General features: G+C 35.5%; 1 protein-coding gene across 1 annotated transcript in view; it reads left to right on the top strand.

Moving 5' to 3' along the window:
* The window catches only part of LOC129239731 (protein kibra), a 108,106-nt gene that overhangs the window by 89,705 nt on the left and 3,824 nt on the right, over positions 1–14,577 (top strand). Inside the window, exons 3-9 of the mRNA XM_054875504.1 lie at positions 10,693–10,994; positions 11,086–12,808; positions 12,872–13,052; positions 13,134–13,569; positions 13,632–13,967; positions 14,042–14,162; positions 14,239–14,448. Coding sequence (XP_054731479.1) covers positions 10,693–10,994; positions 11,086–12,808; positions 12,872–13,052; positions 13,134–13,569; positions 13,632–13,967; positions 14,042–14,162; positions 14,239–14,448 — 3,309 coding nt within the window. The remainder of the gene's footprint in view (positions 1–10,692; positions 10,995–11,085; positions 12,809–12,871; positions 13,053–13,133; positions 13,570–13,631; positions 13,968–14,041; positions 14,163–14,238; positions 14,449–14,577) is intronic.

The raw sequence follows: 14,577 nt of genomic DNA, 5'->3' as shown, positions 1-14,577 counted from the left end.
TGTTTTTTCTAAGGAATGTGTAATAGGTATTCTTCTTTAATAAAAACTTGATTTTAAAGAAATTTAAGTCATGTGGCGGCAAAACTGTTTATAAAAATTTAAAGACCATTTAGTAACTCTATTCAGTTTATTTTTCAAAGGAATTTCTTATATTTTGCTTTGCTAAAAAATTTTATTTTAATGAAATTCAAATCATGTGGCAACACTGTTTATAGAAGTTTATAGAAAATTATGTGTCACCTCTACTCATTTTTTATTCTAGTTCATGTGCCAATTCTGTAATAATACACAGATAATTCATTGGCAACTCTATTCAATTTTTGTTTTCCAAAAAAAAACTCCAACATTCCTCTTTGCAAAAAAAATGCTTTTATAGAAATTCAAATGCTGTGCCACCAACTCTGTTTATAGAAGTTTTTTCTAAAAGCAGTGGCCCCTCGGCAGGCAAGGGCAAACCGCCGAGTGTATTTTTGCTTGGAAGCAAGTGAAAAAGCTCCTCATTAAAATCATCTGCCGCTCGAAGGCGGAAAAAATATCAACACATTGGAGATGGAAAACATCAAGACGCACACAACAAATAGTAGGTGGAACTAGGCCCTTAGCGTTAGTGTCTAATAGTCACTTCTATTGCGCTGTGGCTGCTGCCTGAATACCAGCATTAATTTCTTATGTGTGGTTGTATGTATGTGGATATCACTCCATATCACCGTCGTTATCAAATTGGAAACCAACAAAAATGCGCACTGCTGTTGAAAATTCTTAGTGTTCCATGCTAATTTCTGCTAGTTTCAGAATTTTCGCTGACAATAGCCCTATTAGCTCAATTTACTATTGAGGATAACCTCCAAACACAATTACAAAGCCAAAAAAGGGGAAACAACAACTAAATGAAATTTGCACTTATTTTCAATTCTAAACGACTGCACTATATTAATTCACGCAAGCCAATTTGAATGAAAAAAAAAATAAAAAAATAAATTAAAAAAAAGCGCTGAAGTGACATTTTAATTTGTAAGAGGATTGCTGACAATTTGACTGATTACTACTAATTAACTGCCATTCAAGTTAAATTTGCGCAAACATTCAAACAGCTACTCGTGAATAGTGAGCATAAAAGAGGCTCATACAAGCGCTTGACAAGAAATGAGGAAGAGGAAAATCAATAAGAATTAATTTAAGTTTGAGTGCAACGCTACTTAAGGAAGCCTTACGACTATTGTGGCAAAAAAGAAAACCAAAAACAAATATAAATTCAAAAATGAAAAAAAAGCTACAAATGTTAGTCAACCAGCGTAGCGCAATCGTATGCAGTTTTTCATGTCTGTAAATTACTTGTGTGTGTGTGTGTGTGTATGTGTGCGGGCGTGAATGTGTGCGCTACGCCTTTTACAGAAGCTATTACATATTTATTTGCCTAAGCATTTTTGTATGCCACAAGTGGCTGGAGTTCAGGTGTCTGGAGCGTCTACTATGCAAATATACATATATACAGGCATACATATGCATATGTGTATGAATGTATGTGTGTTTATACCTTCTGTAATATGAAGAGGTCTCAAGTAGTTGCGGGAGCGGGGCTTTCACACCTATTCATACATGCATTGGTGCATAAGTAACTGTCATTGTGTACTTACGATTTATTTGCATGGACAACTATACATACACACACACACATGTGCATATGTATAATATATGGCTATGGCTAAATATCGTAGTAAACGAGTATATCAAATTACTGCACTTTTTCAAGCAGAACTTCAAGCATTGGTCTGCATGCACAGTTGAATCGGATCTCAAAAGCTTGTTGAAAATTAGTTACATATGCACATATGTATGTGTGTGGATAGCTGCCAATTGGACTGTTAATGAGAAGCAATAAAAAAATTTATTAAATTTGGAATTTCATTGCACAATTGAAAAATCAGTTCTAAATCTGCATGTATGCATGGCTTTTATATGGCTCAGTATACGAGCAGTGCGTTGTGCAATTGCTTTTCATAGACCAGACCCATTTACTATATGGTATGTGTAGGCACATAAATATGTATTTATGTGCATAGCGAATTTAATTTTTTATTTTCTGATGTTTCAATGGAATAAGGATTTTTCTGATTTTGATCCCTTAAAAAACTGTTATTAAAAAACACAAGCTGCGATCAAGGCCCTGTCGTCGCCGTATTACAGCTCACTTCTGGTGAACTCCTGTAAGGAGGAACTCAAACATCTCGATCGAGCAGAAAACATCTCCCTTATCTGGGTTCCTGGGCACAAGAATATAGAGGGAAATGAACCGGTTGCAGCTGTCCCCCACTCAGACATCGGCGTCCCTTCGTCCGTTGTTAAAGGAAAACTACACAATTTCTTTCTAAAAAAAGCGCAAGACAGATGGAGGTCTGTCTCATCGTGCGCTATTTCGAAAACACTATGGCTCCAATACGACAGAAACAGAACGCTTAAGGTGATGGAAATCCTCCGCCATTCAATTTCCAAACTCATTGCGGTGTTCACTGGTCACTGGGTGATCGATACTCATGCGGAAATGCTTGGAATTCCGTACAACCCCTATTGCAGAAGCTGTGGGGATCCTGCAGAGAAAGAGACTGTTGCCAGAGAATTTTAATTTTTATAAATTTTTTTTTTTTTCAAGGCGGACATTAGAAATTTCTTAGAAAAAAATGTGATAGGGTTGCCACAGCATTTTCAATCAACTTTTAAAAAGAAGCAACATAATTTTCTATAATTTCTATAAACAGTGTTGCCACAGGATTTGAATTTCTATAAAATCAATTTCAAAGACGAATATTCGAATTTGCTTACGAGAAAACTGAATTGAGTTTCCACAAAATGTCTCATAAATTTTTATTCATACAGTGGCAACTGAAACTTAAATTTTCATAAAATTTATTTATTTCTTTTTTCAAGATACACATTAGAAATTTCTTAAAAAAAATTGTAATAGGGTTGTCCCAGCATTTTCAATAATTTTTTGAAAACAAGGCTACCATAGGATTTGAATTTCAATAAAATCTATCTTTTTTTGAAAGACAAGTGTTCAGAATTGCTTAGAAAACAAACTGAATAGAGTTGACATAACGTTTGAATTTCTATAAAATAAAATTTGTTTCTAAGGGGAGTGCACGCATTCGCTCAGGGAAAAAATAAAATAGAGTTGCCATACACTTTTTTGTAAATTTTTTAAACAGGCTTGCCAGAGTATTTTCTGTAAATTTTAAAGTTAATTAAATTTTCTGAAAATAAATTTTTAAGTTTTAAATTTTCTCAAAATAAATTTTTACAATTTTAAACTTTATTCTATTTAAAATTTCTTTGTTATTAAACGTACACTCTAACGGTACTAATATCAAAGTTTTTTCATATAGCAAAAAAGATACTAAAAACACACACTGTACTTGTAAATATTTACACTGTTAATTGTGGCACTTGACATATTTCGCCATTTAAAAAAGTATTTGAATATGACAAATAACTGGCTAAAAATGTAACTATCCACATACTTCGTAAACATATTTGGTTCATTTCAAATTGCTAAAAAAAGTTGTAAGTCACGCGTTGTTTCCTGTTCTATTTTATTTTTAATTTTATTTATTTTTTGTTCATTTCGCTTGCTTTGAAATTTTTTATCCCCATGCCACATGCTAAGAGGCCAACAATGTTTATTTTTCTCGCTTGATATTCGTTAAGAAAACAAAAGACCCAAAGAACAGAAATTCAACAAGCCAAAAATGGCGAAAATGCCAGCCTAAAAAATTAATAAACACACGAAAACAAACAAATAAAAGCCAGAGGAATGCGGTGTAGGTATTTAAGATACCTACTTCGCAGAAATGCTTTATCTCTATTCCTATTTCTAGACGTAAAAATACACAAATGCATACGACATACAAATCCGCCTATGTGCATATGTACCTATACAAGTGCACGATTGTATGTGTGCGTGCATGTGTGCATGTGTTTTTATTGATGTCTGATGAAGCAAGAATGTCGGTTATAAATATACGCTATGATCATGCACATACATACATACATGCGGGCATAACACATTTTTGATCGCTAACAGCTGCCAGGCATTAAAACTATTTTTCACTCGAAACATTTGGCACAAATAAAATCACCAGCTTAATAGCTGATATAGATTGAAAGTGGTGCGATGGGTTTAGGTGGCCAGCGAAACGAAAGGGCGGCGCATTGCAGTACACACAAAGCGGGCACACATACATGCATACACTCATACATATTTTGATAACGCGACGACCGTGCAGCCAATTGATTGACTAGCCGTAGCGGCTGCCAGCCAAAAACGCTCGCTAGCACATAGGCAGCTAGCAGACGACCCGCATTTTCACACTCGTCGCGTTCGTCGCCTAGCACTGTCACACACACACACACACACACACACACGCGCACACAATGACCATTGACAACGAACGCGGAGACTTAGTGGCTGCACCAAAATCAATTAATCTTTAGCATTTTTGCAATGCGCGATCTAACCGCCATTTGCCGCGCCTCCGCGTGCCTACGCTACGATTCTGGCTTCCCACAACTCGTGCGAACAGGCAAACCACATTATTGCGGTGCCGCGCGGCGAACGTGCCCGCTAACATGGCAACCACCATCAGCGCGACACGCTGCACTTAACGCTTATGCAATGACGTAAATAATTGTGTTGATTGGTTGAGATGGCAAAACGACCAAAAAAATTGAAAAGTCAAAGTGCTAAAAAGCAAAAAAAAAAATAGAAAAAAAAAATAGAAAAATAAAATTAACGTGAAATTCGCGATAAAATAAGCAATTAAATTTAAACGCGTTGATGGGACATTAAAAAGCATTCGTTTAAGAAAAAAATCACATTCAGGTATGCAAAGATTAGCGTTTAAGTTTATCTAAAGCGCTGGTCATGTGTGTGTGGGTATGGGCAGATAAGTGTGTGTGTATATGAATGTATGTATGTAGTAGCGTGACGTATGTGCATATGCGCGCTGCCATCTGCGGCACTTGCGACATTTGCGACAGCTAATCAATCACTTAGTCATTCATTCAAAATATCGGTACAATTATCTGTTTTTATAACCCAATGCGCGCTTCTGCGTATTGCGTTTGTGGCTCATGAACAGTTTGCAGTATTTATTTTGCTGATGTTTCTGCTTTTTCTGCTTCTTCATTTTCTGCTGCTTCTAGTAAACACTTAAAATTCCTAGAATTTTATGGCATAATTAGCGCAAATTTTATTTGTCAATTAAATTGCAACAAACTATTGAGTAATCCCATGCAATGCGCAGATTTTAATGGTAAAAGCAGAAGCAAAAAAATAAAAAAAAAACCAGTAATAAAAAAATATAAAAAAAACAGTAATAAAAATAAAATAAATAAAAACACAAAGTCTTCTAACGATAATTCGCTCGAAGGCAAACAATATAAAATTCTCAGAAATTTAGCCAAAAAATTGCTGACCAATATATTTTGCTACTCGCCAAATTCTAGTTCATTGACGACGCGACGCGCCTTGCTGGTGTTATGTAAACTGTCAAAATGGCAACAGGTTTGTGCAGCTTTAAGAAGTGCAGTCACACTCGCACAAAGAGTTATATACGGCCTGTAGGGAAATCGAAATCGGTAAAAAAATTTATTTTAATACCAACTGGAGCAAGGAAAAGAGGGCGCCCACGAAAGAGATAGTTAGATGACGTCGAATGAGATCTTAAGGGAGTGAACGTGCACAACTAGAGAGATGAAGCCATGGATAGAATAAAGTGGAGAAAAATTGTTGATGAAGCTATGCTCCACCACGGATTGTGAAGCTAAGAAGAAGAAAAATAAGAAGGCGCAAACCAGGCTAGTGACATACATTTTTGTGAACTTTTTCGGCACTACTGCTATGAGTAGCGACAGCTGTTCTCAGAGTTTAGTAGTGAGGAAGCGAAAACGTATACGAAAACCATCACCCTTTTCATGGCAATGACCAAAAATAATAGATTGCAAGATTATGCAGATTGAAGTGGAAAGTAATTGAAGACAAGATGTGTGAGAGAACTCACAAGATTTTGTCAAAATGGTCAGTGAACGTAAACGAAAATGAAAAGTTAGGTCCTCTTAGGTGCTCTTCTCGGCAAGTGCTTCTATTGGATAGGAAAGATAATATAAATGAAAATAAAATGAGAGTCAAAGAAACTCTTCTCAACAGCTGATTCTGTTGGATAGGAAGGAAATAGAAATGAAGATAAAATGAGAGCAAAAGAAACTCTTCTGTTGAATAGGAAAAATAATAGAAATGAAGTTAAATGAGAGTGAAAGAAGCTCTTCTCAACAGATGATTATGTTGGATAGGAAAGATAATAGAAATAAAGTTAACAGAGAGTAAAAAAGGCTCTTCTCAACAGCTGATTCTGTTGGACAGGAAAGGTAATATAAACAAAGATAAAATGAGAGTCAAAGAAGATCCTCTCACAGCTGGTTCTGTTTTATACAAATGATAATAGAAATGAACATAAAGTCAGAGTAAAAAAAAGTTCTTCTCAACAGCTGATTCTGTCAAATTCATTTTCATCTCGCTAAACCCACTGTAAGTGAAGCAGTTCAGTACTAATAGAATTCCTAACAGGGCGCACTCACACAAATTAAAAATAAATAAACAAATGAGCACTGGAACATAGAACAGGCACACACAAGCACACATTCAGGTACAGAATTATGAATCTGTGCACGTAATTATATTCTGTTAAATGGACTTTTGCTTTTAACTGACAAACTCATTTGTTTTGAATTTTGTAATTTTTATTTTTCTATATTTTTTTTTTAATTTTAAATTTGTTTATTTCTTTTATCTTCTGTTGTCTTATATGAAATTTGTAATATTTTTTAATTCTTATTTGTTAATTGCGTTCCGCATTAGTAAGCATTTTGACAGCTCGTTCCAAACAATGGACTTTAGGGTGCCTCAAGCTGTTGCTACGGGCATTTTGAAAGAATAAATAAATATTTAAAGTAGTATTGAATATATGTACGTATGTATATGCACACAATTCTATATATTTGAACACTATTCTGCGCAAGCTTAACCTGCCACTGAGTGACAGTCAGTCAGTCATAAAACTGTCAGCATATCAAATTTTAAATTTTTGACATAATTAAGCAATGCGAGTAATTTTTCATGACGAATTGAAAGCCGAGTCAATATGTACATGTGTGTGTGCGTGCTTTTAACTTGAAAATTAAATAGAATTAAGGAAACACATAAATATTTCTTCAGCATATCTCCATATGAGTCACATCGCTGAGTGATAAATATGCAATAAATAAAATATCAAATAAAATTTATATAAAATACAAATATTTATGATAGAGTGATACCACTTTGCCAATGCACTAAATTTGGAAGGCAAATATTTGCTCTTGAAAATTATTTATATTATAATTATAAAATAATATCGAATCTTTTAAGGGTACCTTACACGCTCAAAAGTTGTAAAAAAGAAAATTACAAAAAAAAAAAATAAATATTTAAAAAATTAAAAATTTAAAATAAAAAAAATTAAAACTAAAAAAAAAAAATTTAAATTAAAACAAAATTTAATTTAGAAAAAAATTGAATATTAAGAAATAAAATTTAATTAAAAACGACTTTCAACTAAACTTTGAACTAAAAACAGTAATTAAAAGTCAAAAAATTTAAAATTAAGTGAAAATTAAAAAAAAATATTAAAAACTATAAATTAATAAAAGATCTTTAATTAAAAAATTCAAAAAAGAAAAAAAATATTAATAGGTAAACAACAAAATATAAGAAAAATTAAATAAAATTAAAAAAATTTTAATTGGAAATTTAAACAAATGAATGAAAAAATATTGAAAAACAAACTTTTTAACAATTATTAAAAATAATATTTATTAACAATTTGAACAAAAAACGGAAATATAAACACTTTACTTTTTAATTTAAGTAAAAAGTAAAAAAAAAAAATTTAAATTAAAAATTAAAAAAAAAAACTAAAATTCATAAATTTGAAATTAAAAAAATCTAAATTTAGAAGAAAAAATAAATATTAAGAAATAAAATGTAATTAAAAATAAAAAAAGAAATTAAAAGTCAAACAATTTAAAATTAATTGAAAATTCAAAAAACAAAATTAACAAAAACTTTAAATTAATAAAAGATGTATTACTGGGTAAACAGCAAAGTGTGAAATTAAAGAAAAATATTTTAAAAAGTAAAAAATTAGAAAATTAAAAAACTTTAAAATTAGAAATTTAAACAAATGAAGAAAAATTAAAAAAAACATTAATTAACAATTGTTAAAAAAACTGTTTATTAATAATTTGGAAAAAAGCCTAAAACCCTTTAATAAAAATGTAAAAACACAAAAAAAAAAATTTTTTTAAATTAACAGAAACTTTAATTTAAAAAAAGGACTATAAATAAAAAATAAAATGTACTTGAAAAAAGAAAACCAAATTTAATATTAAAAAAAATATTAAAAAGTACAAAAAAACCTAAAAATTTAGGAAGATTTTAATTGAAGATTAAAAAATTTTAATGTAAAAAAAATTTAAATAAGAAATTTAAACAAATGAATGAAAAACATAATTATTAACAAATATTATTAACAATTATTAAAAAAATGTTTATTAACAATTTGAAAAAAACCTAAAAACTTTAAATTAAAAAGTAAAATAAAAACGAAAGTAAAAGTAAACCTTACATAAAAAATTACATTAAAAAACGAAAAAAAACGAATTAACAAAAACTTTAAGTTTAAAAAAATGTACTTGAAAGGTGGAAAACCAAATTTAATATTAAAAACAAAAAAAGGTACAAAAAAACTGAAAATGTAAATAGATTTTAACTGAAGATTAAAAAAAAATTAAAATTAAAATAAAAAATTAAGTAAGAAATGTGAGCAAATTAATGAACAATTATTAATGCAAATATTATTAACAGTTATTAAAAAAAATTTTATTGACAATTTGAAAAAAAAAAACTTAAAAATTAAAAAAAAACTTAAATTAAAAAGTAAAAAAAATTAAATATTATATTGCAAAAAGAATACCAAAAATTGAACAAAAACTAAAAATTAAAGAAGAACTTTAAATTAAAAACTAAAAAGAATCAATTTTTCGCTAAAAAGAATTTTAAATTAAAACTTAAAAAATTAAATTTCACTTATTGTATGGGAACCACCACCAAAACCATTTTTTTTTAAATCTACGCTATTTTTTGGCAGCTTGAAGCTTGCACTTTTTGTACCCAATGATTGAATGACTGAATATTCATTAAACTATGAACTTGCATACTCGAAATTTTTCTACAAATTTAAATGAAAATTTTTTTGAAATGTTCTAATTTAGACGAAGATTTTTTGAAATTTTGCATTGTGGTTAGTTTATATGGTTTTGGCTAAAGAATGAACAAAATATTAAAAAAAAAATTCAAAATAAAATTTTAACTTGAAAAACTTTGTTAATATTAAATAGATCACCAGTGAATTCACTTCATTGATTATAACTTTGTGATTGTTGGGCTGATTTTGTGCCGCGAGAGCTTAAAACCTGCACAAATATTTAATTTATATTTAAATTAATTTTTGTGATTTTTTTTTAATTTTTGTGATTTTTTTTTTTAATTTGTAACAAACAAATTTGCAAATCGCTCAAGTAGGTACTGCCTATTGCACTTGAACTATCGATTTATGGAAAAGTGTCGTATGAAGCGAAGTCTATTTTTCATTTTAATTTTTTTTTTATTTATTTCTTTTAATGCTTATTTTTTTATTATTATATTTTTACGATTTTAGTTACTTATTTAAATTTTTTTAAGTTTTTTTAATTTGATAAATTTTTTTTTATTTTCTTATAACTGTTTTTTGCCTCTTTATTAATTTTTTTGTTTTGTTTCTGTAATTTTGTTGCTTAGTGTTATCAATCCATTATTTGTGTGCATTGTAAACGCCAAAAGGCGGTGGTTGTAGCGGCGTTGTCGCTGTTCTTCAAAAATATTAATCTTACAAAAAATGTTGAAAGCAAATATTTAAAAAGCCAACTGCAGGTGTGCCTTATTAGCTATTAGACGATGTTGTCTTATGAAAATAGCATAACATTTTTTTCTCAAAACAAATATTGACTTCCACACTTAGATTTTCAGGTGTGTGCACTTGTGGCCTGCATGAATTTGCATGATTAAGTAGTTAGAAGCAATCGTCCGGCCAATCGGCCAAGCAAATGCCATTTTGTTAATTAGTTAGTATCGCCATTTGTATGTAAAAATGTGTGCACTGGAAACAGCGTGGGAAATGGGTGATTAGTTATGAGTCAAGCGCCAATGGAAACTTGTTTCCCCACGCGCAACTGCGCCGTCGCCTAATACTCGTAGCTAATCAAGTATGCTAGCGGACGAATAGCCACTTAACGGACTGGTTGCTTGGTTGCTTGGCTACTTGTCTGAAGTTTGTCGCAGCAGAAAAGTATTTCCGAAGACCATCATCACACATACTCATCGGTGTGGCGCGCATTGAGCCGGAAGTCGCTGTTTATATCAGATTGTAGGCCATAGATTAGACTAGAAATGTATTTACATACCAAGCGTACAGACATACTTACGCATAAATTAACATATGTATCCTAAATAAACACCCCTTTTTAACGCACTCACTAAGTATTTCCGTTTTCTCTCATTTCCAGTTATACCAAACCACAGTCATTCGAAGATTGTGTCGGCGATGAGCTGCCGCATGGCTGGGAGGAAGCGTACGATCCGCACATCGGACGCTATTATATCAATCACATTGAACAGACCACGCAGTTGGAGGATCCGCGCCAAGAATGGAAGAGCGTGCAAGAACAAATGTTGCGCGACTATCTGTCAGCGGCCCAAGATCAATTAGAAAATAAGCGTGAGATGTATGATATTAAGCAGCAGCGCCTGCAAATAGCGCAGGAAGAATACAATAATCTGAATAAATTGGCGGCCAGCAGGAGTAGTTGTAAGTGCAATTTTTTGTTTTATTTTCTTTTTAAATACCTACATAATTGTTTTGTCAAAAACCAAACTAACTCACGGCCTCTCCATTTCAGTGTGTTCCTCTTCGAGCTCAATGAGTCGCCACGATCCCGAGTTGTTGCGCGCCGATCTGGCTATGGCTAAGGAGCGCGTGCGTCTGCTAAAGCAGGAACTCAAGCACATCACACACGACATCACTTTTACGCAACGTGGCATGAATACGCTGCACTCGGTGGGCGAGAAGATCAATGCACGCCAAAATGGCTGTTACGATATTGCCGAAGTGCAGGCCATACGCGAGGAAATGCTCAAGGTGCACAAGTCGTTGGTGTCGGGTGAGAAGGTGCGCGAAGAGCTGATGCGTAGCCTAGTGCAAATCAAGAATGAGCTCAGCCGTCAACAAATCAACGACGAAAATGCTGAGCTGATGAATGCTGCATCGCCATTCGATCGCGTTTGTGTTGCTTCGCAGACAGATTTGTGTGGTGCTGGCGATATGAATAGTGGCGCACGTTTCGCAGAGATGGCAAAAACGAAATTGCAATACTCGGAATGGCGTAAACATATCAAAAAACTACAACAACAGTTGGCCGATCATGTGGAACGCATCGATCCGGGTCAATTGGAGTCGGACAAGGATCGCATTTTGTTGATACAGGAGAAGGAGAAATTCCTCAACGATTTGAATAGCATTTCGATGGAGTCGCGCACACCCGAGGAGGTGCGTGTTATACAGCAAACACGTCGCAAGCTGGAAGAGGATCTGAACGAGGCGTATGAGGCTACAAATCAGTGCATAGCGAAGCGTCTGCGCTTCCACGAGGAGAAACAGCTGCTGGTGGGTGAGTTGCAGGAAGCGCTTAAGTCCACGAAAAAACTGGAGGAACGCCTTAAGTCATTCTCGTCGGAGAGCACATTCTCCATTAGTAGCGGTTCTAGTCTGGGTTCGCTGTCGACGGCGAGTAGCAAGAGCGCGCTCAGCTTCACCGACATCTACATCGACCCATTCGCTGTCGATTCACAAATTGATGTGATCGATTTGCAACGCCGCTCACAACGTTTCTATCAGCAACAACAGCTGCAAGTCGCACAAACGCAATTGCAGCTGCAACAGCAACAGCAACAACAGCAGCAGCTACAGTCACAAACGCATTCAGTTACGCACACGCATCCACAGCTGCAACAACAACCCTCATCGGAGTTGTCGCTTTCGCCGCGTAGCAGTCTATCAATGGAAACACCACCCGCCTCGCCCATGAAATACAATGCCAGTCCCGATCAGGTGACGGCGTCCACAAACCAGCGGCTCAAGGAAGAGCCCACGTATGCCAATACATCGTCTGGCGCTGGTTTGCCACCACTCTACCAGCCAAGTCCAGCGTTGGCGGCAGCCATGGCACGCACACACGCGCATGACTTAGACTCGACACTACTGGACTGTATGGTGCTGGAGGCTAAGCTGCAGAAGCTGAACTTAGCCGCACCAATTAACCTGCCCGCTGCGCCGCTGTCACCGATTTCCGAGAAGCCATCTTTATTAGATCTGCCGCAAGAGATGCTCAGCCGTTCATCTTCCTCGTCGAACACACGCTCCGTATCCGCGGCGGTGAGCAATGAGTCGGTCGCCGGTGACTCGGGCGTTTTCGAGGCATCACGCGCACATCTGCCACGCAAGGAATTGGCACAAGTGCAGATTGGGTTGAAGTATCTGAAGGAGAAGGGTGTACTAGTCGTCTCGCTGGAACGTGCGAACAATCTCTCAGCGCTATGGACTGCGACCGCAGACAATTCACAAGTGTAAGTTAATGCCACTTATTCCATAGATTAACTCATTTTTCATGCGTTTATTCGCCACTACAGTTATCTGCGCGCCGCTTTGCTACCCAATTCGCTCACATCGATTCGCACGAAAGCCATGTCGGACTTCCAGAAACCCGTTTTCAGCGACACTTTTGCCGTGCCCATATCGCTTAGTAAACTGCAGACGAAGAGCTTGCAGGTCACAGTGGTCAGCATGACCGGCCAGAAGGAGGAGATAATCGTAAGTTAAAGCTCACGCCACATTCAAAAGCAGGTTGTGTAAAGATTTCTCTTCCACTCTGTTTTACTACGTCTTCCACAGGGCACTGTGCAGATAAGCATGGCCGAATTCAACCCCGATGATTCGACACTCAAGTGGTACAATGTGCTCAGCTCTAAATTCATGCCGACCTTCGAGCCACTGGACATGCCATCAACGAGTGCCGCTGCTGCTGCCAAAGCTGCATCTGCGGCGGCGGCTGTCGTTGCCAATTCGGCTGCAACGCCTCATTTGTCCACATCAACAGCTGGCACCAATGTTCCGAATGTTGCCAAGGAAGAGTCGTCCGATGAATCGACCATCACCTCATCACAAACATCAACGCTGACACGCAATCAAGTGCCGCCCTTCGAGATGCAAGCGCAAATCACCGAAGAAATGCAAGAACAATTGAGCGTAAACGACGAAGACGAGGAGGATGAGGAGGACGATGATGAAGATGACGACGATGATGATGAGCTAGAGGGACTGACAGATGGTAAGCGCCTGGATATGCAAACAAAATTAAAATTTTCTATAAATTCTTCTCAATCGTTGCAGCTGACTTTACAAAGAAAATGCTCGAAGCATACAACTGCATCGATCTGATCAAGCAGGAATATGCGGACAAGGAAACCAATACCGAGTGCGCATTCCAGCCGGAAAAATCGCGTGCATCCCAACAGCAACAGCAAATGGCCGACGATAGGCCGGTAAAACGTTCGCAGACGTTCACACCGTCGGCGGCAGTAAATAAAAACCGTTACATCTGTCGGTTGAATCGTTCCGACTCGGATTCGGCTATGCATTTCGGCGTCACGCCACATCCCTTCCATCGTGGCGCTGTGGAGCGACGATCGTTACGCTTCCACACCAAAGTACCCAAACAAGTCACAAGTAAGTGACGCTTAGAGCGAAAAGCCTTTATGAACGCCACTGAATTATTATTAAATTACGAATTTCCTTTACAGAACTTCGTCATACCCATATACCCAGAACTAGTTTGGATCTGGAACTGGATTTGCAGGCGCAGCATAGTAAATTGGATTTCCTTAATGATCAAATAGCCAAGTTGCAGAACTTGAAGGATGTGTAAGTGAAAGCAAGCACAATTTTTCTAAACTATTTTGCTAAAAGCAATTTTTTTTTTTGGCTCACTTTATTTTAGGCTTGAGAAGGGCCGTGATAATCGCGATCCCTTAATTGCCGCCTGGGCTATTGAGAATGAGGAGTTCCAGCGCTTAGTCGAACGTGCCGATCCGGCCAAATGCCCGGAAGAGAAACAATTGCATAAGCTTTTGATGAAAACTGCCAAAGAAATTTATAAGCTGCGTAAAACCAAGGTGCCGAAAGGATCACCCGATTTACTGTCATTCAAGTAAGTAGGAAGATGTTTTTTTTTTCTATGGTGCGGGTGTTTTTTTTTTTTTGCTTGTCTTAAGTCAAAAAGGTGAGAAAAGTTAAAATATGCAGGCAGGGTAGATAGGTAGGTAGGTAGGTGAAATGG

This window comes from Anastrepha obliqua, chromosome 1 (genome assembly GCF_027943255.1).
Source record: "Anastrepha obliqua isolate idAnaObli1 chromosome 1, idAnaObli1_1.0, whole genome shotgun sequence".
NCBI lineage: Eukaryota > Metazoa > Arthropoda > Insecta > Diptera > Tephritidae > Anastrepha > Anastrepha obliqua.
Note: the sequence above shows the minus strand (reverse complement) of the source record. Positions and strands in the feature narration are given on the sequence as shown.